Source organism: Cherax quadricarinatus, chromosome 37, assembly GCF_038502225.1.
Source record: "Cherax quadricarinatus isolate ZL_2023a chromosome 37, ASM3850222v1, whole genome shotgun sequence".
In the NCBI taxonomy this organism is placed as follows: Eukaryota; Metazoa; Arthropoda; class Malacostraca; order Decapoda; family Parastacidae; genus Cherax; species Cherax quadricarinatus.
The window spans coordinates 16,482,300-16,509,867 of record NC_091328.1 but is presented as its reverse complement, the minus strand read 5'-3'; the positions used below and the strand labels follow the sequence as shown (position 1 = coordinate 16,509,867).

General features: G+C 40.6%; 1 protein-coding gene across 10 annotated transcripts in view; it reads left to right on the top strand.

The window, feature by feature from the left end:
* Positions 1 to 27,568, top strand: part of LOC128701228 (protein Smaug homolog 2) — a 556,102-nt gene that overhangs the window by 475,258 nt on the left and 53,276 nt on the right. For 9 of the 10 annotated variants that reach the window (XR_011392860.1, XM_053794848.2, XM_070091914.1 and 6 more), the window contains 4 exons: positions 12,513 to 12,705; positions 13,512 to 13,621; positions 15,277 to 15,312; positions 18,419 to 18,454. Coding sequence is in view for 9 of the 10 variants with exons in the window: in XM_053794848.2 (XP_053650823.1) it covers positions 12,513 to 12,705; positions 13,512 to 13,621; positions 15,277 to 15,312; positions 18,419 to 18,454 (375 nt within the window). In the remaining variant the exon portion in view is untranslated. The remainder of the gene's footprint in view (positions 1 to 12,512; positions 12,706 to 13,511; positions 13,622 to 15,276; positions 15,313 to 18,418; positions 18,455 to 27,568) is intronic. The other variant, XM_070091915.1, reaches the window with a different exon arrangement.

The window sequence follows — 27,568 nt, the reverse complement described above, 5'->3', positions numbered from 1 at the left end:
ACCTTTGATATACCTTTGATGAGTTTCAAGAGTCTTACTACTCTCGGAGCCCGGCCATGGGCCAGCCCAAAATTTATTCTAACCTTCCACTAAGAAACACCAGCTTTGAAGCTAAATTGAAGAGGCTTTATCTTGTTAACTCGGAGACACCACTATCCTAAACTACACCGGCATATTAAGTTTAAAGTCGCTCAGAAGTTGCTTTATCAAGTTATCAGCGTTAAAGGGTTGAAGGTAATCGGATGCGACACTCGGAAGTTATCGCCTGAAAACCACCGTTTCAATTTTCCCCGTGTCTTCGATAATAAAAAATATAACTAACAGTCCGAAATCAATACAAACTTAGCATTTAAGGTTTAAGAGTGCACGTAAGTTACTAAGTTATATTTAAACCAATTGTTTATAATGGTCTTGAGGCCACATGTTAGGTACACACATGTTAGGTACACGTGTTAGCTGCACACATGTTATCTACACACATGTTAGCTACACACATGTTAGGTACACACACGTTAGCTACACACACACATGTTAGCTACACACGTTAGGTACACACATGCTAGCTACACACAGGCACACACATATTAGCTACACACACGTTAGGTTCACACATGTTAGGTACACACATGTTAGCTACACACACGTTAGGTACACACATGTTAGCTACACACACGTTAGGTTCACACATGTTAGGCACACACATGTCAAGTACACACATGTTAGCTACATATAAAAGATACATGTTAGGTACACACATGTTAGCTACACACATGTTAGGTACACACATGTTAGCTACACACACGTTAGGTACACACATGTTAGCTACACACACGTTAGGTTCACACATGGTTCATCTGAGTCTTCAACTTCCAACTGTGACCCCTTGTTGCTTTGTCCCATCTCTGGAACATCCTGTCTCTCTCTCCACCTTGTCGATTCCTCTCAGTATTTTATATGTCGTTATCATATCCCCCCTATTTCCCCTGTCTTCCAGTGTCGTCAGGTCGATATCCCTTAACCTCGCCTCGTAGGACATACCTCTTATCTCTGGGACTAGTCTTGTTGCAAACCTTTGCGCTTTCTCTAGTTTCCAGGGCTGTGTATGTGTGTGTGCGTGTGTGTGTTTACTCACCTATATGTGATTGCAGGGGTCGAGTCACAGCTTGTGTGTGTGTTTACTCACCTGTATGTGGTTGCAAGGGTTGAGTCACAGCTCCTGTGTGTGTTTACTCACCTATATGTGGTTGCAGGGGTCGAGTCACAGCTTTGTGTGTGTGGGGGGGGGGAGGGAATGGGTAGAGGAGTGATGGGAAGGAGAGGTGTGGGTGGTTGTAGACGGTGGTGGTGAGTGTACTGGAGTCTCCCAGTCAGTGATGGGGAAGGGAGGGAATCGGGGAGGGTGGAGAGCCCTGGAATGGTGGATTCCCCGTTGACTCATTCGATACCCCTTCCTCCTCCTCCTCCTCCTTGTCCACTCTCCCCCACGGTCTCCCACTGCCTCCCTTCTTCCAGTTAGCAACGCTCACAGTGTGCTGACCAAGGGATCGACATGCATGCACGTGTGTGTACTCACCTAGTTGAGGTTGCGGGGGTCGAGTCCGAGCTCCTGGCCCCGCCTCTACACTGATCGCTACTAGGTCACTCTCCCTGAGCCGTGAGCTTTATCATACCTCTGCTTAAAGCTATGTATGGATCCTGCTTCCACTACATCGCTTCCCAAACTATTCCACTTACTGACTACTCTGTGGCTGAAGAAATACTTCCTAACATCCCTGTGATTCATCTGTGTCTTCAACTTCTAACTGTGTCCCCTTGTTACTGTGTCCAGTCTCTGGAACATCCTGTCTTTGTCCACCTTGTCAATTCCTCTCAGTATTTTGTATGTCGTTATCATGTCCCCCCTATCTCTCCTGTCCTCCAGTGTCGTCAGGTTGATTTCCCTTAACCTCTCCTCGTAGGACATACCTCTTAGCTCTGGGACTAGTCTTGTTGCAAACCTTTGCACTTTCTCTAGTTTCTTTACGTGCTTGGCTAGGTGTGGGTTCCAAACTGGTGCCGCATACTCCAATATGGGCCTAACGTACACGGTGTACAGGGTCCTGAATGATTCCTTATTAAGATGTCGGAATGCTGTTCTGAGGTTTGCTAGGCGCCCATATGCTGCAGCAGTTATTTGGTTGATGTGCGCTTCAGGAGATATGCCTGGTGCTATACTCACCCCAAGATCTTTTTCCTTGAGTGAGGTTTGTAGTCTCTGGCCCCCCTAGACTGTACTCCGTCTGCGGTCTTCTTTGCCCTTCCCCAATCTTCATGACTTTGCACTTGGTGGGATTGAACTCCAGGAGCCAATTGCTGGACCAGGTCTGCAGCCTGTCCAGATCCCTTTGTAGTTCTGCCTGGTCTTCGATCGAGTGAATTCTTCTCATCAACTTCACGTCATCTGCAAACAGGGACACCTCAGAGTCTATTCCTTCCGTCATGTCGTTCACAAATACCAGAAACAGCACTGGTCCTAGGACTGACCCCTGTGGGACCCCGCTGGTCACAGGTGCCCACTCTGACACCTCGCCACGTACCATGACTCGCTGCTGTCTTCCTGACAAGTATTCCCTGATCCATTGTAGTGCCTTCCCTGTTATCCCTGCTTGGTCCTCCAGTTTTTGCACCAATCTCTTGTGTGGAACTGTGTCAAACGCCTTCTTGCAGTCCAAGAAAATGCAATCCACCCACCCCTCTCTCTCTTGTCTTACTGCTGTCACCATGTCATAGAACTCCAGTAGGTTTGTGACACAGGATTTCCCGTCCCTGAAACCATGTTGGCTGCTGTTGATGAGATCGTTCCTTTCTAGGTGTTCCACCACTCTTCTCCTGATAATCTTCTCCGTGATTTTGCATACTATACATGTCAGTGACACTGGTCTGTAGTTTAATGCTTCATGTCTGTCTCCTTTTTTAAAGATTGGGACTACATTTGCTGTCTTCCATGCCTCAGGCAATCTCCCTGTTTCGATAGATGTATTGAATATTGTTGTTAGGGGTACACATAGCGCCTCTGCTCCCTCTCTCAATACCCATGGGGAGATGTTATCTGGCCCCATTGCCTTTGAGGTATCTAGCTCACTCAGAAGCCTCTTCACTTCTTCCTCGGTTGTGTGCACTGTGTCCAGCACATGGTGGTGTGCCCCACCTCTCCGTCTTTCTGGAGCCCCTTCTGTCTCCTCTGTGAACACTTCTTTGAATCTCTTGTTGAGTTCCTCACATACTTCACGGTCATTTCTTGTTGTCTCTCCTCCTTCCTTCCTTAGTCTGATTACCTGGTCCTTGACTGTTGTTTTCCTCCTGATGTGGCTGTACAACAGTTTCGGGTCAGATTTGGCTTTTGCTGCTATGTCGTTTTCATATTGTCTTTGGGCCTCCCTTCTTATCTGTGCATATTCGTTTCTGGCTCTACGACTGCTCTCCTTATTCTCCTGGGTCCTTTGCCTTCTATATTTCTTCCATTCCCTAGCACACTTGGTTTTTGCCTCCCTGCACCTTTTGGTAAACCATGGGCTCATCCTGGCTTTTTCATTATTCATGTTACCCTTGGGTACAAACCTCTCCTCAGCCTCCTTGCATTTTGTTGCTACATATTCCATCATCTCATTAACTGGCTTCCCTGCCAGTTCTCTGTCCCACTGAAACCCGTTCAGGAAGTTCCTCATTCCTGTGTAGTCCCATTTCTTGTAGTTTGGCTTCATTCGTCCTGGCCTTCCTGCTTCTCCCTCCACTTGTAGCTCTACTGTGTATTCGAAGCTTAAAGCCACATGGTCACTGGCCCCAAGGGGTCTTTCATATGTGATGTCCTCGATATCTGCACTACTCAAGGTGAATACTAAGTCCAGCCTTGCTGGTTCATCCTCTCATCTCTCTCTTGTAGTGTCCCTTACGTGTGTGTGTGTGTGTGTGTGTGTGTGTGTGTGTGTGTGTGTGTGTGTGTGTGTGTGTGTGTGTGTGTGTGTGTGTGTGTGTGTGCGCGTGTGTTGTGCGGGTGAGTGAGTGTGATTTGAACAAAATAATATCATGGTCGGAGTACTGACAGATGCAGATCAACGTGGACACGTTTGAAGTCATAATTCTTGCGAATGAAAATAACTTCCTTACATGTCTGTGGCTCATCTGCATCTTCAGCTTACACCTGCGCCCCTCTGAACCTGGTCCTTTTAATTCACTCTCTTTACATCTGCTCTATCAATTCTCCTTAATATTTTGTATGTCAAAATCCTGTCTTCCTTCCACTAAGGTCGTCAGGTTCATTTCCTTCAAACTTTCCTCATAGTGCCTTGATGGGAAAGAGCCAATGTAATGAAAAAAATGTAATTTTATGAGTGATTATCAAACTGATAATAAATCAAGAAAAAATACAGTACTATATGCAATAGTATCTCATGTGCGCATATAATATTACAGAAGGTGGCATATATGAACACAGTGCCAGTGTTTCTTCACCGTCATCTGGGTCTTCTAAAGCACAACAACCATTATTAATGGTACTAGCCTAGTTGCAAACCTTAGGATCTTTAGAAGCTTTACGTGCTTGACTAGGTGTGGGGCTCCATGCTGGTGCCAAGTGCTCAATGATTGGCCTAAAATATGTCATAATTAGGTTCCAAAGGATTCTTTGTTCAAGTTCCTAAATTTTATTCAGTGGTTTGCTAATCTTGCCTATATTGCTGCCATTATATTTGTCTTGTGCAGGGGCGGCTCCAAGGCTTTTTTTTTTTTTTGTTGGGGGCTTAGGGAGGCTGGCTGGTTGAATGAAGGGGCTAGTGGGCTAAGTGATTGAATGAGGAGCTAGAGAGGCTAGATGGTTTGATGTGGGTGCTAGGGTCCAGGACTCTTGTGTTTGCAGAGCAAGCACATTGTTTTTACTTAGGATCTAAAAATTCTTCAATTCACACTTTATAAGAGAAAACAAATGTCTGTATCAAAGAATATGAACAATAATTACACAAAATTACTTCATTATATAACTTGCCATCAAAATACTGAATTAACCGGAAAAGTTACACTGATTCACACCAGCTTATTACAGGTCTGTGTAAGCATCGTGGTATGCTCTGAGTACAGTAACAAATTCGAGTAGTGACGGTAGGACCCTTTGGTTTTTTTTCTCTCAAGAAGACATTGTACTTGATGAAGCTCAGATCTTTCTCTTTGACACCATAGCTAAACGCCATCTTCAGAATATAAGAACATAAGAACGAAGGAACACTGCAGAAGGCCTACTGGCCCATGCGAGGCAGGTCCAAGTCTCCTACCGGCTTAAGCCAATGCACCCAACCTAGTCAGGTCAGGTCACATTGACTTAAGGGAGGAACACGGCAACCGACCTGGTAGCACAAGCTATCAGGTCCAACTCACACCCACCCACATCCACTCATGCACCTATCCAACCCATTTTTAAAGCTACACAACGTTCTGGCCTCTATAACTGTACTCGGGAGTTTGTTCCACTCATCCGCAACTCTATTACCAAACCAGTACTTTCCTATATCCTTCCTGAATCTGAATTTTTCCAACTTAAAACCATTGCTGCGAGTCCTGTCTAGGCTAGATATTTTCAGCACACTATTTACATCCCCTTTATTTATTCCTGTCTTCCATTTATACACCTCAGTCATATCCCCCCTAAATCTACGTCTTTCTAGAGAGTGCAGATTCAGGGCCCTTAGTCCATCCTCATAGGGAAGGTTTCTGATACATGGGATCAACTTTGTCATCCTCCTTTGTACATTTTCCAGAGAATTTATATCCATTCTGTAATACGGTGACCAAAACTGTGCAGCATAATCTAAATGAGGCCTAACCAAGGATGTATAGAGTTGAAGAACAACCTGAGGACTCCTATTATTTATGCTTCTTGATATGAAGCCAAGGATTCTATTAGCTTTATTGCGAACACTTATGCACTGTTGTCTTGGTTTCAGATTACTGCTAACCAGAACTCCTAAATCTTTTTCGCAATCCGTAATATTAAGATCTACATTATTTAGTTTATATGTGGCATGGTTATTGTCCTGTCCAACATTTAGAACTTTGCATTTGTCTATATTAAACTGCATCTGCCACTTCTCCGACCACTGCATCAGTCTATTCAAATCTTCCTGGAGTGCTCGAATGTCCTCGTCAGAATGGATTCGACGGCCTATTTTGGTGTCATCGGCAAACTTGCCGATGTCGCTCTTTTTTTCTAGAAATGAATTATCTGGAGGATTCAGTACAGATGAATCCGTAAGTATGCTACACGACTTCTTTGAAAATCCCTGTTAAATTCTTTCACTAACATGTCTGTGATAGGAGAGTAAGCAAGTGTGCAGAATTTATGAGTAGTAGTCATTTTCTGACGATATCAAAGTTGAGAATCAACAACAAGCTCCTGAAAATGACGTGAGTGAGCGTTACCGCATTTTTTCTTGTATATATCAGTGTCAACCGCTTCACACAAACCAACTGCATCTTGCCAGATAACCTGCCATGAATTTTCACTATGTTGTTTCCTGAAGCTGAGGTAGGACTAACTTAAGATCCACGGCAGAAGCCTGCTGGAGGTAAGGGGACTGAAGGTGGTCAGGCAGCGACTTGGTGATTTGCAGTAGTCATTATTAGTGATTATAAACGACATATCAGTGAGACTGTATAGGGCTCGTGCTTCTGTTACCTATGTACATTTAAGTTTCCATCATACCTAGTGTGTTGCAGAAATTGCTGGTAATATTAATTTCACAGCAGAACAAGCAGTATCTTGACAGGATCATCTTGTGTCTTATAGCCAGTAGGTTAATACAATGGCCGTCTACCGACACTATGTAAATAAAACACAATGCAGGTTATAACATTTTGTTGTGAAAACGTTTCGGCCACTCCATAAAGGTGGCAGCAAAGCATTAGCTAAGAACTATATACCAATAGCTCTGACGTCCCACATCATAAAAATCTTTGAAAGAGTGCTAAGAAGCAGGATTGCAAATCACCTGGATTCCCAAAATCTGCACAATCCAGGGCAACATGGGTTCAGGGCAGGTCGCTCCTGCCTCTCACAACTACTGGATCACTATGACATGGCCTTGGATGCACTGGAAGAAAATCAGAATGCAGATGTAATATACACAGACTTTGCAAAAGCATTTGACAAATGCGATCATGGCGTAATAGCCCATAAAATACGTGCTAAAGGAATAACTGGGAAAGTGGGGAGATGAATCTTCAACTTCCTAACAAATCGAACACAGAGTAGTGGTCAACAGTTAAATCGGAGGCTGCCATAGTGAAGAGCTCTGTTCCACAAGGCACAGTACTCGCCCCCATCTTATTCCTTATCCTCATATCAGACATAAACAGAGATATACACCACAGCACCGTATCATCCTTTGCGGATGATACTAGGATCTGCATGAGGCTGTCATCTGCTGAGGACGCGGTTAACCTCCAAGAAGATATAAACAAAGTTTTCCAGTGGGCAACGGTAAACAATATGATGTTCAATGAGGACAAATTCCAACTACTCCGTTATGGAAAACTGGAGGAGATAATAACTAGAACAGAGTATACTACTGACTCCGGCCATACAATAGAGCGGAAAAATAATGTAAGGGACCTGGGAGTAGTAATGTCTGAGGATCTCATTTTCAAGGATCACAACAGTGCCACGATCGCACGTGCAAAGAAAATGATAGGATGGATAATGAGAACTTTCAAAACGAGAGATGCCAAGCCCATGATGATTCTTTTCAAATCACTTGTTCTCTCTAGGCTGGAATACTGCTCTACATTAACATCTCCATTCAAAGCAGGTGAAATCGCAGATCTAGAGAGTGTACAGAGATCCTTTACTGCACGTATAAGTTCTGTCAAGCACCTTAACTACTGGGAACGCTTGGAAGCACTTGACTTGTACTCGTTGGAACGCAGGAGGGAGAGATATATCATAATCTACACTTGGAAAATCTTGGAAGGAATGGTCCCAAATCTGCACACAGAAATCACTCCCTACGAAAGTAAAAGACTGGGCAGGCGATGCAAAATGCCCCCAATAAAAAGTAGGGGCGCCATTGGTACGCTAAGAGAAAACACCATAAGTGTCCGGGGCCCAAAACTGTTCAACAGCCTCCCATCAAGCATTAGGGGAATTGCCAATAAACCCCTGGCTGCCTTCAAGAGAGAGCTGGACAGATACCTAAAGTCAGTGCCGGATCAGCCGGGCTGTGGCTCGTATGTTGGACTGCGTGCGGCCAGCAGTAACAGCCTAGTTGATCAGGCCCTGATCCATCGGGAGGCCTGGTCATGGACCGGGCCGTGGGGGCGTTGATCCCCGGAATAACCTCCAGGTAACCACCAGTTTACACAGAACAAGAAAAGGGTAAGAAGTCTCCGGGCCCTAGGCTATTCAGATTGGTGGGGCCCCTTTGAGTTACAGGTAAGGGAAGCGACCCCTTCCAGCTTGGGGAGGGGGGTCAGTGTGAGCCTGTTTAAGGTCTAATTAAATACATTCTGGCTATTTAGATTAAATTTAATAGGGAAAGTACATCAAGACAACCAAAACCATTTACCAACAGCCATTATAACTATCTTGTTAAATCATGCATTTTGAAGAGAATAAACTCAAGACAGCATAGTATTACTAGATTAGGCTATTAAAGTAGTGACATCATGTACCTGTTATATTCAGCATAACCACTACAGCACTATTATTCCCTTTATAAATCACTGACCATTATTGTTATCATTGCATCATGCATAAGACTATCAAATCATATAAACTACAGAAAATTGGAGAGGAATCTCCCATACTCACCCATTAGCAGGAAAACACAGCTGTTCTGATGTAAACAAAGACGTGTTGAGTGTTGCCATCCATGGTTAGGTTTATTTATTTTTATTTTATTTTATTTCAGTATTTATTTTTGTTTTGATTAATTTTTAAAAATCAATTTTACTCTCCAAACACTTGAACTTTTTAGGTAGGGACCCCTTTGCACTTGCACCATGTGCACAGTCTTGGATGAGCCCCTGAACCCCTTGGACCGCGGGGCCCCCAAATGCGCGGGGCCCTAGGCAAATGCCTAGTTTGCCTATGTGGTAATCCGGCCCTGAGGTATATGTATACGGGTTGGAGAGAGGTCGTCAAGTCACAAGTGAGTGTCCAGCTGAGTAAGTGAGGTTAGGTGATAAGGAATTTGACACACAAAGTATGGAGGTTCGGTGAGTGCGTTATTAGGTATTGGTCCTGGAGAGTGAAGCGTTGCTTCACTCTCCAGGACCTTCACCAAGCTTGACAAAACCATAATATAATGTCACGAGCTGCACATGTGTCCTTTCACCTAACAATAAGTCAGTAAGCCTCTACAGTGTTCCACCATTCTTAAGTTTTTTATATGAACATGTGGTATATATATGGTGACTTATACCTAAGAATAAGTTGAATAACTGATGATTTTCATCGCAGGAGGGGCTTTTGGTAGCTGAATGAAATTATTGAAGGCTGAAGGAAATTTTGAAGCCCCCAAGCTCCCCCTTGGCACCGCCATTGGCATTATGTAATTCTGGCAGTATATCCCCTCAAGGAAGGTTCCTTGATGTTTGTGAGGGGCTCTTGATTTAGGGAATTGGATCTGTGCTCCAGTTCCCCGAATTAAGCCTGAATGCCTTCCACCCCCCCCCCCAGGCGCTGTATAATCCTCCGGGTTTAGCGCTTCCCCCTTGATTATAATAATAATAATGACAGTATATCGTTGTTATGTTTACCCCAAAGTCCTTTTTCCTTTATCGATATTTGAGGTTTCTCTGTCCCTGCTGTGCTATGCTCTCCACGTCTCATTGCATTTGTTTGGATTGAATTCCAAAAGTCATTTGCTTGACCACTTATACAGGCTGTTGAGTTCTTGGAGCCAAGCTCTCTACCATTCTTATTCTCATTAAGTATTGCATTATCAGCAAACAGTGACACGTAAGACTTAGTTCCTTTTAGTATTTCGATGACCTGTCAGGAATAGTAATGGTCCTAATACTGATCCTTGTAGGACCCCACTGTTACTATTCCCCATTCTAATGTTTCATTCTTTACTGTTACTCTCTGCTTTCTGCATTTCAGGTACTCGTAGATCCACTGGAACACTACCGTTTAACCTTAGCTGTTCTTCTAATTTTGGACTAATCTCTGGTGGGGTACTGAATCAAATGCTTTCTTGCCATCAAAGAAGATACAAACTACTCATCCCTAACTGGTCATAGAACCATTGCAAGTTCATAAGACTGGGTTTTCCATCCCAAATTTCGTACTATGGTGCATGTTTTGTACTACATGCAGCTACCACCAACAGCTTGGTCATTGTTGCCAACACCCCATTGGTCTGGTCTGAATTCAGGTCACAGTAGTGGTGACCCCCAGTAATATCACACACTTCTAAAAACAGGGCTGCATACTCGGAGGAAGAAAGACATTCAGAATTCCTCTTATGGTCCTAGGATCATAGTGTGGCATGAAGTGGATACAGAGTATTCACAAAAAAAATTATTTTGCAGAAAAGTTAACAATGCAACCTAATCTAATCTTGGTGAAATTGCATGAAATTTAATAAATTAATTTACCAAACCTATTTAAGAATGACGTACCTGTGATTTATTTTCCATGTTTTTTTTTTTTTTGGGGGGGGGGGATGTTGTGACACCTGAATGGGTCACAATGTATATAATGTATATTACCTTTTCATATAATTTTATATTGCTTATATTTGCGATAATAGCTAAATCATAAATATATTGCTTTATATTATTATTTGACTTAGTTATATTGTTAGGTAGGATGTAACATATATATACTATATTATTCAGTGCTCATAGTTCAAGTCTTGATTGTCTAACTACTGTAATTATCGCTCGTTGCTAGTTTCCCTGCCGGCTTCTCGGTGTTGCTGGGCAACAACTGTCCACGGAGCAATTACGTGATAGAGGGGGGGTGTTCACACCTCGCCTGGAGTAGTCAGTCTGAGCTAGACTCTTTTGGTGGTTGGACGTATTCCTGACAAGACGTGCCTAACTCTTCCTTATTGGCCCTTGTTGGAAGATCGTCTCTGTCACTTTCTTGTTGTTGGTTCTGTAGAACTCTGTTCACAGAACATTGTCTAGACTTGGTGATTTTCGACGTTGTACTGAGGTTGTGTCACATAAACACTTTGAGCAACTCAGGTCCTGAGCTGTAGCTTCTGACCTAATTTGTACTGGTATCTGTGTACTGTCACAGTCGGGGATTTTCTTATGCTGAACTTAGATTCAGTAGTATGGAAGTTTTGTAACTTTTGTGGAGGATCTGCTGATGGTCCCTACTTAGTGTCGTTATATTATCTCCTTGTTCCTGATTCTGTGTCGCAGTTGCTTGTTATATTGTTGTTCGACTTATCAGTCGTTTTATTGTTCAAGCAGACTGTTCTGATTGCCAGGTTGGTCAAGAAGTTGGTTAATGTGAGGACTTTGTCAGTCACTGGATTAAGTCTAGTCGAGTCGTGAGACATAGCAAACTACTTAGAGCACTTACACACATACACACAAACTTATTTGTATATGTATATATATATGTATTATTAAATGTTAATGTATCAGACGGTACTTAAGACATAAATGTGATATGTGCCTTCAGCACGAGAGAAGTGATTATTTTGATTATGTTATCAAATTCTAATAATATACGCCTAGACAATTGTTATTAATAAACTTATTAAATTTTAATTTCTTTAGTTAGTAGCCTACTAGTTGTAATCCTGAAGCACTAATAATTCTTATTGAATTCTAAGGGATAATTGGCCAGGATACTGACTACTTGTTACGAAAACCCGGTAACAGGCTGGATGCTAGAAGGGCAGTCCTTTCTAGTATTCACTGAGATCTCTATGCTTATTAGAAATCACATTTTTTGTAACAGGGGATAATGTAGAAGTCATATATTTAGGCAAACCAAAACATAAACATTCACTTATTCTCTTAGAGGCAGTCTCACAACTACAGTAACTGGGCATTACACTTTAAAATTAGTGCAGGTATGAAACAAACTGCTTTGGAAGGTAGACACAAATGTTAATACTGTATATATAAATTGTAAATAAATTTTTTATTGATTTTTTATATACATGTATTTTCACACTTTACCAAGTTTTTTATTAGACTCATTGGACATTTATTTAACAGACTTTGGAAATGTGTGACAAAATTTGTCAGGTCATTTAATTCAGAAACATCAGTTAAAATCCATTGGTTATACAATTATCCATTATTTTTAAATCATGGCACTGCTACAATTGTCCATTATTACAGTCTATCCACCACATTTGCAATTATCTGTGACCTGCTTCTGCCTTTCCCCATCAGTCCGGTAAATCAAGGGTTTACTGTACACTAAATATTTACCAAGGTTAGATGTAGTACATTGGTTGTACTAGAGTATATTGCATACAGTTGATATAATTTTGCAATATTATCAACAGGTATTGGCACATACAGTTACATCAGCTGGGACCCAGCCGTCTGCATTGGAAAATGCTCGTCAGCTTCTCAGTTACTCCCTCATCCACCCGGCCATCACTGCGGAGGAGCGGCGAGCACTTGCACACTGGCTGCGGACACTGGAAGACAGACTGGCAGAACTCCGGAGACGCCCGCCCAACCTACAACGAGAAGGTAACCTCCAATATATTTAATGCGAATAAAAAATTCACATTATTTTACAAAGTTGGCTACTGTTCATGTGCACTTTTGACTTTCACACTAAACAGTCATTGAGTTAGGAGGCACTTTTTTCCATGTGCTGTTTCCAGTCACTGTTAGTGATTGTCACTGTGTTGCTGATTGTCACTGTTGCTGTTTGTCACTGTGTTGCTGTTTGTCACTGAGTAGCTACCAGTCACTGTGTTGCTAACAAATACTGACTTATACAGCAACCTAGGATCTCTTAAATAATGTTATGAGTCATACAAGAAGCGGAAAGATGGCCTGAGAGACAGAGTGTAAGGGAAAATTTTATTAAAAACTTTCAAGATTTCAAGCATGTGCAGAACTAGTATGATTAAATTTTTGCTATAGTCAAAGTGTGTTTTATAACAGGTACTGTATGATCATACAAAAAGAGCCCAGTTGAGGCACCATGAGCTGTAATGAATTTTTATACAAACAACTATAAAATGCCATGTATTTATTCACTTAAAATAGGAAATAAAATAGATATTTTTTCAATATTTATAGTTATTTTATTTGTACATAAATTAAGAGCACTTTAAAGCTGCTTTTATCATAAGATTTAATATTGACTCTGGCTCACACTGATGCTTTTATAAGATTTATTTCCCTCTCGAAGTGTGAATGAAATATGACCCTCAATGCTGTAAATAATTTTTTTTTTTATAATACCCATTTAACATTAAGATACACAAGAGAAGATACACATCAATTAAGTTTCCTGTGCACCTTCTAATGTCATGTGGCTTCAGGTTTCAGCAGCAGCAGCAACAACAGCATTAGCTCAGGGAACAACAGCCTTGCAACTGGCAAGCCCAGATGGAGTGAGCCACCTCTTATACCACCTCCAGACACTGGCCAGGTAGGAATAATAGGTTACCTACTGCAGTATAAGTATGCAAACTAATACGTATTGAAGTACATTAATACAGTAGAAGCAAGATTCACCGGCTTGAGGGAATGTCAGCAACAGTTGACCAGTTTTCCGGATTTCCAATAAATTTTCCAAATTATTGCTCATTTTTTCAGATTGCTGATTATTTTTCCCAATTATGTATTGGAATTTTTTCTAGATTATTGACCATTTTTCATATTACTAATTATAGTGTAGGTGAATGGTTCAGAGAACCGACAAGTTGATAAATTAGACACATGTGCAACACTTGGGTATCTTTAATGAGGAAACGTTTCGCCACACAGTGGCTTCATCAGTCCATACAAAGGAGAATGGTGAAGAACAGGAGGAGTTTGAGGTAATCAGTCCCTCAGCCTTGAGTCGATGTGGTCAGTCTATCAATCTTGAATAGAATACAGCATATGTGTGGAGAAGTAGCTTATATACCGTAGGCAGGAGAGGTGCAGCAGTCGTAAGTGGTGTCACATTTGTCCAATGTGGAAGTAGGTCATGCCCAAGGGTTAGGCAAGTGAAGAATTCCTTGTATTAAGATCCCAAGATGTTGTCGGTTCTCTGAACCATTCACCTACATTCCTGTCTGACACGGCAACCTCTTGGGATCTTAATACAGGGAATTCTACTCTTGCCTAACCCTTGGGCATGACCTACTTCTACATTGGACAAATGTGACACCACCTACGATTGCTGCACCTCTCCTGCCTACGGTATATAAGCTACTTCTCCGCACATACACTGTATTCTATTCAAGATTGATGGACTGACCACATCGACTCAAGGCTGAGGGACTAATTACCTCAAACTCCTCCTGTTCTTCACCATTCTCCTTTGTATGGACTGATGAAGCCACTGTGTGGCAAAACGTTTCCTCATTAATCCCTAAACTGTCCAAACATAGATCTACGTTCGCTCACGTAGTGCTCCGAACGTAGACCTACTTTTTTTACATGCTTTCAAATGGGGAAAATCAAGGTCAGAGCACTATCCGCGTAAACGTAGATCTACGTTTGGACAGTGTTGCACATGGGTCTAATTTATCAACTAATTATAGTAATTTTTATAAAAATATTCTGGATAACTGAGCATTTGAAAACTGATTGTTACATTACCGATGCTTGATTGTTCAGTATACAGCAGTTGTGCTAACTTTGGCACTTAAGATTCATTAATCTTGTTGAGGTTTATTTGCTACATCCCAGATCTCTTACTTGATTTGGAGCTCAGTAATGGAAACCCCAACTTACAGTGCCACAGGTTACACACATCAGCATTAACAAATGGGTTACTTAGGAATCATTTAAACTTTTACAACCTTGTATGTGCTGTGTGCAGATGTTTGTAACATAACCAGATTTTGTACTATTGTTTTCTATGCGGATAATTCTGGTAAGCCCTGAAACTGGCAATTCAATTTGGTTGTACCTCAGTTCTCTAAAGAGGTTAAGGACAGTCCTGTCAAAGACCACTACTTAATGTCTTTATCTTTTTTTTTTTTTATATTTTGCGAGCTTTCTCATATTTACTAACTTTGATCAAAAAGTCTTGTGATCACACTTGTTGCAGTAGTATCTACTTTTCCTAACAAAATATGATTCCACTTTCAGGACAGGACGTTGCGCTCTCCTTCTCTGTCTGCTTGGGTTAGTCAATTTTTTCATTTTTTAAAGTTTTTAAAATTTTGATTAAATGATATAACAATAATATACAGCCCTGAGCTGGCACTCCCATAGTTGCAACTGTCTTGTTTGTATATTATGTCTGTAGTAAACAATAACTCAGGAGTACCAACTCGGGGCCTCCTACAAGTGAAACGCCCATTAGTTTTATCTTGTTTTGCACATAAAAGTTTGAAAATAGAAATATGGTATCTAAATGTCAAACATTTTGTAGTACAGCAAATCTCTTCAGTCACTTTTATTTTTAATTACTAAATTTCTAACAGTCTTGTGCTGTAGGTTGTATATACAGTCTGTGTATTAATTTCCAAAAAAATTATCAAGCATATACTGTATTTACCCACCCAGACATATACACTGTATGCCACACCCAACTGAGTTCAGGATTAAGAGAAACATTGACCAGACATTTTTTTTTTTATCATTGACAAAATTACTATTGATATTGATGCAAATTATGTTAAAATGAAATTGTCTTCTAGGCAAATTGATGTATCCACATAGCATCAGCTCTAGGTTGATGCTGTGGGTTTTCATTTCACAGATGGTAATTATCAGTTATTGTCGGCAACTGTAATGTGCCTTTTTGTGTTCATATACACACATGTTCAATCTTCTACCTGTTCCATTTGCAGAGACTTTATTGGAACATTCCTTACAAAGGAGAAATTAAACATCTTTTCTGAATTAACTCTGTGCTGAATTGTAACTGATAATGTGTTGATATTGTTACTATCAGTGTGCTTAATTCATGCATTCTTCATGACAGGGAATTCTTATCCCTTGTAATTTTTCATTATAACGTAACCAAAGCATTTACAGTACAGCCTCTCCTCACTTAACAATTGAGTTCCGTTCCGAAGACTTCGTTGGTAAACGAATTTGTCGCTAAGTGAGGAGCATACTATAATGGCAATGGGTTTATGTCATCCATCTCTGATATTGTTTTAATGTCACCTTTGCACATTTATAACATTTCTGGTATATTTTTAAATATTTATACAGTACTGTACTGTATACTGTAATAAACAGAATAGAGGAAATCAGCTCTAATATACATTATTTAGGTATGCATACTGGTCAGAGAGACTGTTGTAAGTCCGAGTCGTCAGTAAACGAGTATGTCGCTAAGTGAGGAGAGGCTGTACTTAAATCTTTAGGTATTTGGTACTTGTATTGCATACCATAAAAAAAAATTCTTATAAAGTAAGAAATGAAGCAATCAGGATTATGAAGCTCTACGAAAATATTACATATCTTAGATATTTCTTCATTTATATATACAGTGGACCCCCGCATACCGCATGCATCGCATACCGTACAATCCGCATACCGCTCGCTTTTTTCGCAAAAATTTTGCCTCGCATACCACCCAAAAACCCGCTCACCGCTCTTCGTCCGAGACGCATCCAATGTGCGGCCTGAGCCACGCTCACATGTTCCGCCGGTGGCATTGTTTACCAGCCAGCCTCCGCGGTAACATCCAAGCATACAATCGGAACATTTCGTATTATTACAGTGTTTTTGGTGATTTTTTCTGGAAAATAAGTGACCATGGGCCCCAAGAAAGCTTCTAGTGCCAACCCTACAGCAATAAGGGTGAGAATTACTATAGAGATGAAGAAAAAGATCATTGATAAGTATGAAAGTGGAGTGCGTGTCTCCGAGCTGGCCAGGTTGTATAATAAACCCCATTCAACCATTGCTACTATTGGTGGTACAGCTGCTGATGCTGCTGTACCACCGTCAGCTGCTGCTGCTGTTGTACCACCGTCAGCTGCTGCTGCTGTTGTACCACCGTCAGCTGCTGCTGTAGTACCGTCTGCTGCTGCTGTAGCATCGTCTGCTGCTGCTGTAGCATCATCTGCTGCTGCTGTAGCATCGTCTGCTGCTGCTGTAGCATCGTCTGCTGCTGCTGTAGCATCGTCTGCTGCTGCTGTAGCATCGTCTGCTGCTGCTGTAGCATCGTCTGTTGCTGCTGTAGCATCGTCTGCTGCTGTTGTACCACCGTCAGCTGCTGCTGCTGCTGTTGCTGTAGCACCGTTGTTGGTGTGGCTTATTAAGAATACCAAGAAACAATTAACCCCAGAGGATTTGCCACCCAGGATAACCCAAAAAAGTCAGTGTCATCGAAGACTGTCTAACTTATTTCCATTGGGGTCCTTAATCTTGTCTCCCAGGATGCAACCCACACCAGTCGACTAACACCCAGGTGAACAGGAAAAAATGCCTGGAACTAGTGCTCATATTGGTGAATTTAAAGCCAGCAAAGGTTGGTTTGAGAAATTTAAGAATCGTAGTGGCATACACAGTGTGATAAGGCCTGTTCTGGAAGAAAATGCCAAACAGGACCTACAGTACTCAGGAGGAAAAGGCACTCCCAGGACACAGTGTCTCATCAGTCATTGCTGCATCTTCAGTAAAGGTAAGTGTCATTTATTCTTCATTTAGTAGAGTAGTACATGCACAATATATACTGTGCATGTACTACTCTACTATTGTGCATGTATCCTTCTCTTTGTGTGTAGGAAAATGTATATTTCATGTGGTAAAAAATTTTTTTCATACTTTTGGGTGTCTTGCACGGATTAATTTGATTTCCATTATTTCTTATGGGGAAAATTCATTCGCATACCGAACATTCGCATAACAATCAGCCCTCTTGCACGGATTAAAGTCGCTATGCGGGGGTCCACTGTACCTTCGACAACATGCAATCAATCTACTCATTGCTGCTGTGCCTGTTCTTAGTTATTATGCCTTAAAAGTATTATGTTAATGTGGAGTTGCTCATCTTGCATATATTTCTTCAATGGCTTTAACATAAGTTTACTCAGTTCTTGGTTTCACTCAGTCAAGCATTAATTTTAGGTACAAACACATTTCAAAGATCTGATATACCTTAGAGGGCTACCAAAATTTTGTTTAAAACTCGCTGAATACATGGTCAAAAATAATGATGATATTCTATACAATCATCCAAACTTTCTTCCAAGGTGAGTTACCATAAATGGTGAACATAATCTGTTCTTACTGGAATTATCTGCTTAATATATAATTCCGCTTTCAGGATAGGACGTTGAGCTCCCCTTCTCTGGCTTCTTGGGTTAGTCTCTTTGTTTATTTTAAGTTTTTAAGGTTTTGAATAAAAAGTGTATAATTTGCATTTTGTTCATTACATTACCCTGAGTCGGTAGAAAATATATACCAGTGCAGTAATAATGTAGAGTGCTTATAAGGTAGTGTCTCTAAAGAGAATCTTTTAATATTTTGTTAAATCACTTGACAGTTGAGTATATTACTAGTAACCCTCATCTTGTAATCAGTGTCTTGCAATAGAGCTTTAATAGTCTGGTACAAATGAAAAATTCACTTAATTATTTTGGCTACTTGGAATACATATTAAAGCTAGCAAATATGACAAAAATATCTAAAGTCCAACATATATAAACTAGATTCATCAACAGAGGACTCATGTAGACAAATGAAAAATGCAAAGTGCTAACATTCCGCTCCCTTTAACTGTGTTAGGTGCACCTGCTAGAGAAAATTAGCCTTATGTCTGAATACACAAATTACTGACTTCTCAAGCAAAATTGAAGAAATTAAGATCAGCACAATTAAAAAATGAAATACGTATAACTAATATGAGACACAGATCACTCTTCGATATCCCTTGTGTTCATCTCTCCCAATGCAAAAATGCTATGCACGTAAAAGGCTCGAAGATCTGGAATTCATTGCCAGAACACACTGAAGGACCCCTGTCTGCAAATCAGTTGAAGGCCCTACTAAGAAATCGCCTCATCGCCTAAAATTAAGATAAGATAAGATTTCGTTCGGATTTTTAACCCCGGAGGGTTAGCCACCCAGGATAACCCAAGAAAGTCAGTGCGTCATCGAGGACTGTCTAACTTATTTCCATTGGGGTCCTTAATCTTGTCCCCCAGGATGCGACCCACACCAGTCGACTAACACCCAGGTACCTATTTGCTGCTAGGTGAACAGGACAACAGGTGTAAGGAAACGTGTCGAAATGTTTCCACCCGCCGGGAATCGAACCCGGGCCCTCCGTGTGTGAAGCGGGAGCTTTAGCCACCAGGCCACCGGGACACCAGACAAACCGAACCTAATTGCTACCAGTTTCTCAAAAGCTACTTCTATTGTGCTGATGAATGCTCAACCACTTACTACTTTGAAATTAGGATGTCCATTTTTTCATTGTTTTCAATAGTAGTAGATTGTAATACAGTATATCACAATGTAAATTATTCCATTGTAATAGCAAATTTCATTGCTTTAAATAGTACTAAACTGTAATACATCATATTGTAAATTGTTTTAAATTGTTAAATTGTAATATTGTAATCTTTATTAACTAATTCAGTAGTGTAATAAGTCTCTACTAGACTTGTCAAAACCATGTAGCATTACCTGATAGAATATGCAGTTCTACTGTACTCACTAACTCATCTCATGACCATATGAACTATGTATTATTGCCTTACTAATCTTAAGTTAATCTCTAAGTTTGCCCGAAATGCTCTGCATACAAAGGGCTTTTGGCATGTGCACCCAACTATTATACAACCATGTAATTTGTCAAAATAAATGTCTTTATCTTATCTTTAAAATTTTATGACATTCATTCTTTGAGGCAAATACATTTACACAGAAATACATACAGGGTTTGTGTTTCATTATGTAAGTTCAGTTGTTCACTGTGTAAAGAAATTAGTCTACAGAGCACTGTGTATCTTGCATTTTTTGTAATGATTGTCACTTGTTAATTGTTTGTTTGAAATTGTTAATTTACATTGACTTTATTTTTTCTGTTTTTTTAGTGAGAAAAACTAATCACCTTTCTCATATCTGTTGATGCTTGCCTTTCCCAGTGTACTATATCATCAGTACTCTTAACTTGAAAACATGCTTAACTTTACCCAACCTTGACTGTCTCGTTACCTCCTTTTGCACTTGCTTGACCTCTGGTTTTCTTCCCTTTTCTTTTTTTTTACTTGTGACATGATGGTCAAGGATGGACTAATTGTTGTGATGCTGATCATCCACATTAACTTTCATTAACATTAAAATACAACTGATACAAGCATTGGTGCGCATATTTATTTGACGAGTAAGGCACATTCTGTTTTTATTTTTCATATAATTCTTCCTAGGTAGTAGGTTGGTAGACAGCAACCGCCCAGGGAGGTACTACCGTCCCGCCGAGTGAGTGTAAAATGAAAGCCTGTAATTGTTTTACATGATGGTAGGATTGCTGGTGTCCTTTTTTCTGTCTCATAAACATGCAAGATTTCAGGTACGTCTTGCTACTTCTACTTACACTTAGGTCACACTACACATACATGTACAAGCATATATATACACACCTCTCTGGATTTTCTGCTATTTTCTTTCTAGTTCTTGTTCTTGTTTCTTTCCTCTTATCTCCATGGGGAAGTGGAACAGAATTCTTCCTCCGTAAGCCAAGCATGTTGTAAGAGGCGACTAAAATGCCGGGAGCAAGGGGCTAGTAACCCTTTCTCCTGTATAAATTACTAAATTTGAAAAGAGAAACTTGTTTTTCTTTTTGGGCCACCCTGCCTCGGTGGGTTTGTTGAAAACAAAGTAATTCTTCTTGGTCTTGTCTTTATAAAGCTTATCATATTATTATAGAAAATGGTGTAGGGTTACTGAAAACATAATTCTGAGGGTTGAGGTGGCTAAGGCACTTAACCCATTGAGGGTCCAGACTCCCGATCTGAAACTTGTCCATGGGGTCCAAGAATTTAAAAAAAAAATTTGCTATTTTTTCTTATAAAATGGTAGAGAATCTTTTTCTGAAGGTAATAACACAAAAAGTACGGAATTTGATGGAAAATTGACTAAATTTACGCTATCGTGAATTTTGCTGTATCGGCAATATTTGCGCATTGGTGATTTTGCTCACTTTGAGTTATATTTTAGGCCACTTACATTGTTCTAGTCAACCAGATTATTAGCTTTTTTTTGCTAGTATGCCTTCCATTTTATTGACTGAGCACAAGAAACTGCCTAATCAACTATTTCAACTGACCAGTAAAGTGATCAGAAATTGGTAATTTGGCCAATTTCTTACAAATTTTAAAATATTCCGATTTCAAAATAGTATCTAGTAGGTTGGTAGACAGCAACCACCCAGGGAGGTACTACCATCCTGCCAAGCGAGTGTAAAACGAAAGACTGCAATAGTTTTACATGATGGTAGGATTGCTGGTTTCTTTTTTCTGTCTCATAAACATGCAAGATTTCAGATATGTCTTGCTACTTCTACTTACACTTAGGTCACACTACACATACATGTACATGTTTATGTATGCACACTCATTTGAGTTTTCTTTGATTTTATCTTAATTAGTCTTGTTCTTATTGCTTTTCCTTTCATATCCATGGGGAAGTGTAATAAGAATCTTTCCTCCGTAAGCCATGCATGTTGTAAAAGTCAATTAAAATGCCAGGAACAATAGGCTAGTAACCCTTTTTCCCGTATAGCCTACTTAAAAGAAAAAGAAGAAAGCCGTCAAAGTGGGATGTTTGAATGTGCATGGATGTTGTGCGAATGATAAGAAAGAGATGATTGTGGATGTTATGAATGAGAAGAAGCTGGATGTCCTGGCTTTAAGTAAAACAAAGCTGAAGGGGGTGGGAGAGTTTTGGTGGGGAGAAATAAATGGGATTATGTCAGGGGTTTCAAATAGAACTAAAGAAGGGGTAGCAATAATGTTGAAGGATAAGTTATGGCAGGAAAAGAGGGAATATAAATGTATAAATTCAAGGATTATGTGGAGTAAAATAAGGGTTGGATGTGAAACGTGGGTTATAGTAAGTGTTTAGGTACCTGGAGAAGAGAGAAGTGTAGAGGAGAGAGAAAGATTTTGGGAAATGTTGAGTGAGTGCGTGGGGAGTTTTGAACCAAGTGAGAGAGTACTTGTGGTTGGGGATTTCAATGTTAAAGTAGGTAAAAATTTTGTGGAGGGAGTAGTAGGTAAATTTGGGGTGCCAAGGGTAAATGAAAATGGGGAGCCTTTAATTGAGCTATGTGTAGAAAGAGGTTTGGTAATAAGTAATACATATTTTATGAAAAAGAGGATAAATAAGTATACAAGGTATGATATAGCATGTAATGAAAGTAGTTTGTTAGATTATGTATTGGTGGATAAAAGGTTGATGGGTAGGCTTCAGGATGTACATGTTTATAGTGGGGCAACTGATATATCGGATTATTATTTAGTTGTAGCTACAGTTAGAGTAAGAAGTAGATGGGACAAAAGGAAAATGGCAGCAGCAAGTAAGAGAGAGGTGAAAATGTATAAACTAAGGGAGGAGGAAGTTAGGGTGAGATATAAGCAGCTGTTGGCAGAAAGGTGGGCTGGTGCAAGTATGAGTAGTTGAGGGGTTGAAGAGGGTTGGAATAGTTTTAAAAATGCATTATTAGAATGTGGGGCAGAAGTTTGTGGCTATGGGAGGGTGGATACAGGAAGAAAGAGGAGTGATTGGTGGAATGATGAAGTAAAGGTAGCTTATGGGAGATTTTTACAAAGCATAAGTGTTATAAGAAGAGCAGAGTATATAGAGAGTAAAAGAAAGGTAAAGAGAGTGGTGAGAGAGTGCAAAAGGAGAGCAAGTGATAGAGTGGGAGAAGCACTGTCAAGAAATTTTGATGAAAATAAGAAAAAGTTTTGGAGTGAGATAAACAAGTTAAGAAAGCCTAGGGAACGAATGGATTTGTCAGTTAAAAACAGAGTAGGGGAGTTAGTAGATGGGGAGATGGAGGTATTGGGTAGATGGTGGGAATATTTTTAGGAACTTTTAAATGTTGATGAAGAAAGGGAGGCGGTAATTTCATTCACTGGCCAGGGAGGTATAACATCTTACAGGAGTGAAGAAGAGCAGGATGTGAGTGTGGGAGAGGTGCTTGAGGCATTACATAGAATGAAAGGGGGTAAAGCAGCTGGAACTGATGGGGTCATGACAGAAATTTTAAAAGCAGGGGGGGATATAGTGTTGGAGTGGTTGGTATTTTTGTTTAATAAATGTATGAAAGAGGGGAAGGTACCTAGGGATTGGCAGAGAGCATGTATAGTTCCTTTATATAAAGGGAAGGGGGACAAGAGAGATTGTAAAAATTATAGGGGAATAAGTTTACTGAGTATACCAGAAAAAGTGTATGGTAAGGTTATTATTGAAAGAATTAGAGGTAAGACAGAGAGTAGGATTGCGGATGAGCATGGAGGCTTTAGAGTGGGTAGGGGATGTATAGATCAAGTGTTTAAATTGAAGCAAATATGTGAACAGTATTTAGATAAAGGTAGGGAAGTTTTCATTGCATTTATGGGTTTTAAAAAGGCATATGATAAAGTGGACAGAGGAGCAATATAGCAGATGTTGCAAGCACAGTGGACCCTCGGTTAACAATTTTAATCCGTTCCAGAGAGCTAGTTTTTAATCGATTTAGCCTTCAACCAAATTAATTTTCCCCATAAGAAATAATGGAAATCCAATTAATCCGTTCCAGACACCCAAAAGTATTAAACAAAATAATTTTTTTTACATGAAATATACATTTCCCTACACAGAAAACAATGATACATGAAGAATAAAACAATAACAACATCACACTTACCTTTATTGTGGACTTGTTGATGAGTGATGAGACAGGAAGAGGGCAGAGGATGAAGGTGTTCTGTTGTTTGGAAGGGGAATCCTCTTCCATAAAGACTTCAGGTAACAAGTCCTTTTCTGGCTTGTGTCCTGGGAGTGCCTTTTCCTCCTGAGTAATGTAGGTCCTGTTTGGCATTTTCTTAATAAACAGGCCTGTTTCGTCACAATTGAACACTTGTTGGGGTTTTAATTTTTCAGCCTTTATGTCCTGCACATATTTTTGACAGAACTGGCAGCCTCACCATGCCTTATCATACCATACCAAGTGAACAGTATTTAGATAAGGCTAAAGAGGTCTTTGTGGCATTTATGGATTTGGAAAAGGCGTATGACAGGGTGGATAGGGGGGCAGTGTGGCAGATGTTGCAGGTGTATGGTGTAGGAGGTAGGTTACTGAAAGCAGTGAAGAGTTTTTACAAGGATAGTGAGGCTCAAGTTAGAGTATGTAGGAAAGAGGGAAATTATTTCCCAGTAAAAGTAGGCCTTAGACAAGGATGTGTGATGTCACCGTGGTTGTTTAATATATTTATAGATGGGGTTGTAAGAGAAGTAAATGCGAGGGTCTTGGCAAGAGGCGTGGAGTTAAAAGATAAAGAATCACACATAAAGTGGGAGTTGTCACAGTTGCTCTTTGCTGATGATACTGCGCTCTTGGGAGATTCTGAAGAGAAGTTGCAGAGATTGGTGGATGAATTTGGTAGGGAGTGCAAAAGAAGAAAATTGAAAGTGAATACAGGAAAGAGTAAGGTTATGAGGATAACAAAAAGATTAGGTGATGAAAGATTGGATATCAGATTGGAGGGAGAGAGTATGGAGGAGGTGAATGTATTCAGATATTTGGGAGTTGACATGTCAGCGGATGGGTCTATGAAAGATGAGGTGAATCATAGAATTGATGAGGGGAAAAGGGTGAGTGGTGCACTTAGGAGTCTGTGGAGACAAAGAACTTTGTCCTTGGAGGCAAAGAGGGGAATGTATGAGAGTATAGTTTTTCCAACACTCTTATATGGGCGTGAAGCATAGGTGATGAATGTTGCAGCGAGGAGAAGGCTGGAGGCAGTGGAGATGTCATGTCTGAGAGCAATGTGTGGTGTGAATATAATGCAGAGAATTCGTAGTTTGGAAGTTAGGAGGAGGTGCGGGATTACCAAAACTGTTGTCCAGAGGGCTGAGGAAGGGTTGTTGAGGTGGTTCGGACATGTGGAGAGAATGGAACGAAACAGAATAACTTCAAGAGTGTATCAGTCTGTAGTGGAAGGAAGGCGGGGTAGGGGTCGGCCTAGGAAAGGTTGGAGGGAGGGGGTAAAGGAGGTTTTGTGTGCGAGGGGCTTGGACTTCCAGTAGGCATGCGTGAGCGTGTTTGATAGGAGTGAATGGAGACAAATGGTTTTTAATACTTAACGTGCTGTTGGAGTGTGAGCAAAGTAACATTTATGAAGGGGTTCAGGGAAACCGGCAGGCCGGACTTGAGTCCTGGAGATGGGAAGTACAGTGCCTGCACTCTGAAGGAGGGGTGTTAATGTTGCAGTTTAAAAACTGTAGTGTAAAGCACCCTTCTGGCAAGACAGTGATGGAGTGAATGATGGTGAAAGTTTTTCTTTTTCGGGCCACCCTGCCTTGGTGGGAATCGGCCAGTGTGATAATAATAAAATAACCAACATCACAACCACTACCACCCTCTACCACCATCACAACCACTACCACCTTCTACTGTCATCACAATTGCTACCACCATCACAATCACTACCACCATCACAATTGTTATCACCTTCTACCTCCATCACTACCACCCTCTACCACCATCACAATTACTACCACCCTCTACCACCACCACTACAACCCTCTACCACCATCACAATTACTACCACCCTCTACCACCACCACTACAACCCTCTACCACCACCACTACAACCCTCTACCACCACCTCTACAACCCTCTACCACCACCTCTACAACCCTCTACCACCATCACTACCACCCTCTACCACCATCACTACCACCCTCTACCACCATCACTACCACCCTCTACCACCATCACTACCACCCTCTACCACCATCACTACCACCATCACAATTGCTACTACCCTCTACCACCATCACAACCACTACCACTCTACCACCATCACAATCACTACCACCCTCTACCACCACCACTACAACCCTGTACCATCATCACTACCACCCTCTACCACCATCACAACCACTACCACCGTCTGCCATCACTGCTTTCATATTTTTCCACAAACTTTTTCTTAAATTATATGTGTTGCTCACATTCTTTACCATAGGGCTGGTACTAGAAGCTTTCTTGGGGCCCATGGTGGCTTATTTAGCAGTTACAAACACTAAAAACAATGGAAAAATCCAAAATATATCGTATGTACGCTTGGAATCGTCCTCACTGGCTTTGTAAACAATGCCACACTTGCAGGTACACAGAGTGAGTGGTTGGGCCCGCTCAGGGCGTTGTGCGGACACGTTCAGGACGTAAGCTCTTAACCGAGTTTTTAGGTGTTAACCAAGAAAATTTTTTTACGCCAAAGCGAGGCGTTAACCAATTTTGGCGTTAGCCAGTGCAGGTGTTTGCCGAGGGTCCACTGTATACAATATTGTTTATTATGTCATATTAGAACAGTTGTGATAGATAAATAAGCTGTAGAGTTGGTATTAGCATTATCTTGAAGTAATTTCTCCTGCCTCCCAAGAGTAGGAATTCTGCTGGAAAAGATTAATGGCATTTCAGTTAATTTCAATGAGGAAAATTGATTTTATATACGAGCAAATTGAGTTACGAGCTAGGTCACTTAACGGATTAAACTCGTAAGTCAAGGTACGACTGTATACTGTTACAGTAAGAAGAAGAGTAAGCCAAAAAAAAAAAAAATTAAATTTTGTAACTGATACAATGCAGAGTAGTAGTAAAATAAAGCAAAAATCTAACCTTAGTGGAGTAAAAATTTATGTACCCCAAGGCACTGTTCTAGCACTTTACTGTTCTTCATTTTCATTGCAGACATAGATAAAACACTAGCTACAGTTTTATATCATCATTTTTGGGGAAATACAAAAATAAACATGAGTCATCATCATTGAAAGACATGGAAAAAATGCAAGAAGATGTAAGCAGAATTTTTCAGTGGGAAGTAGAAAATAACAATGTTTATTGGTGACAAATTTCAACTATTCAGATAAATAAGAAATGAAGATCTCAAAAGGAACATTGTATACAAGACACAGGACCACTAAACACAATGAGAGACTAAACAGTGAAAAACCTGGGTGTAATAATATCAGATGACCTATCATCTAGAGAACACAATAAAGCAAATATTGCAATAGCTAGAACAATGATGGGATGAACAGCTTTTCAAATGAGAAATATTGCCTGTAATGACTGTTCAAATCACTTGTACTCTCTCGCCCAGACTACTGTTATGTGTTGAGGACTGTATTCAAGGAAGGAGAGTTATCAGAGCTGAAACAGATGTAGAGATTGTTTACTGCCTGCAAAGAGCCAGTT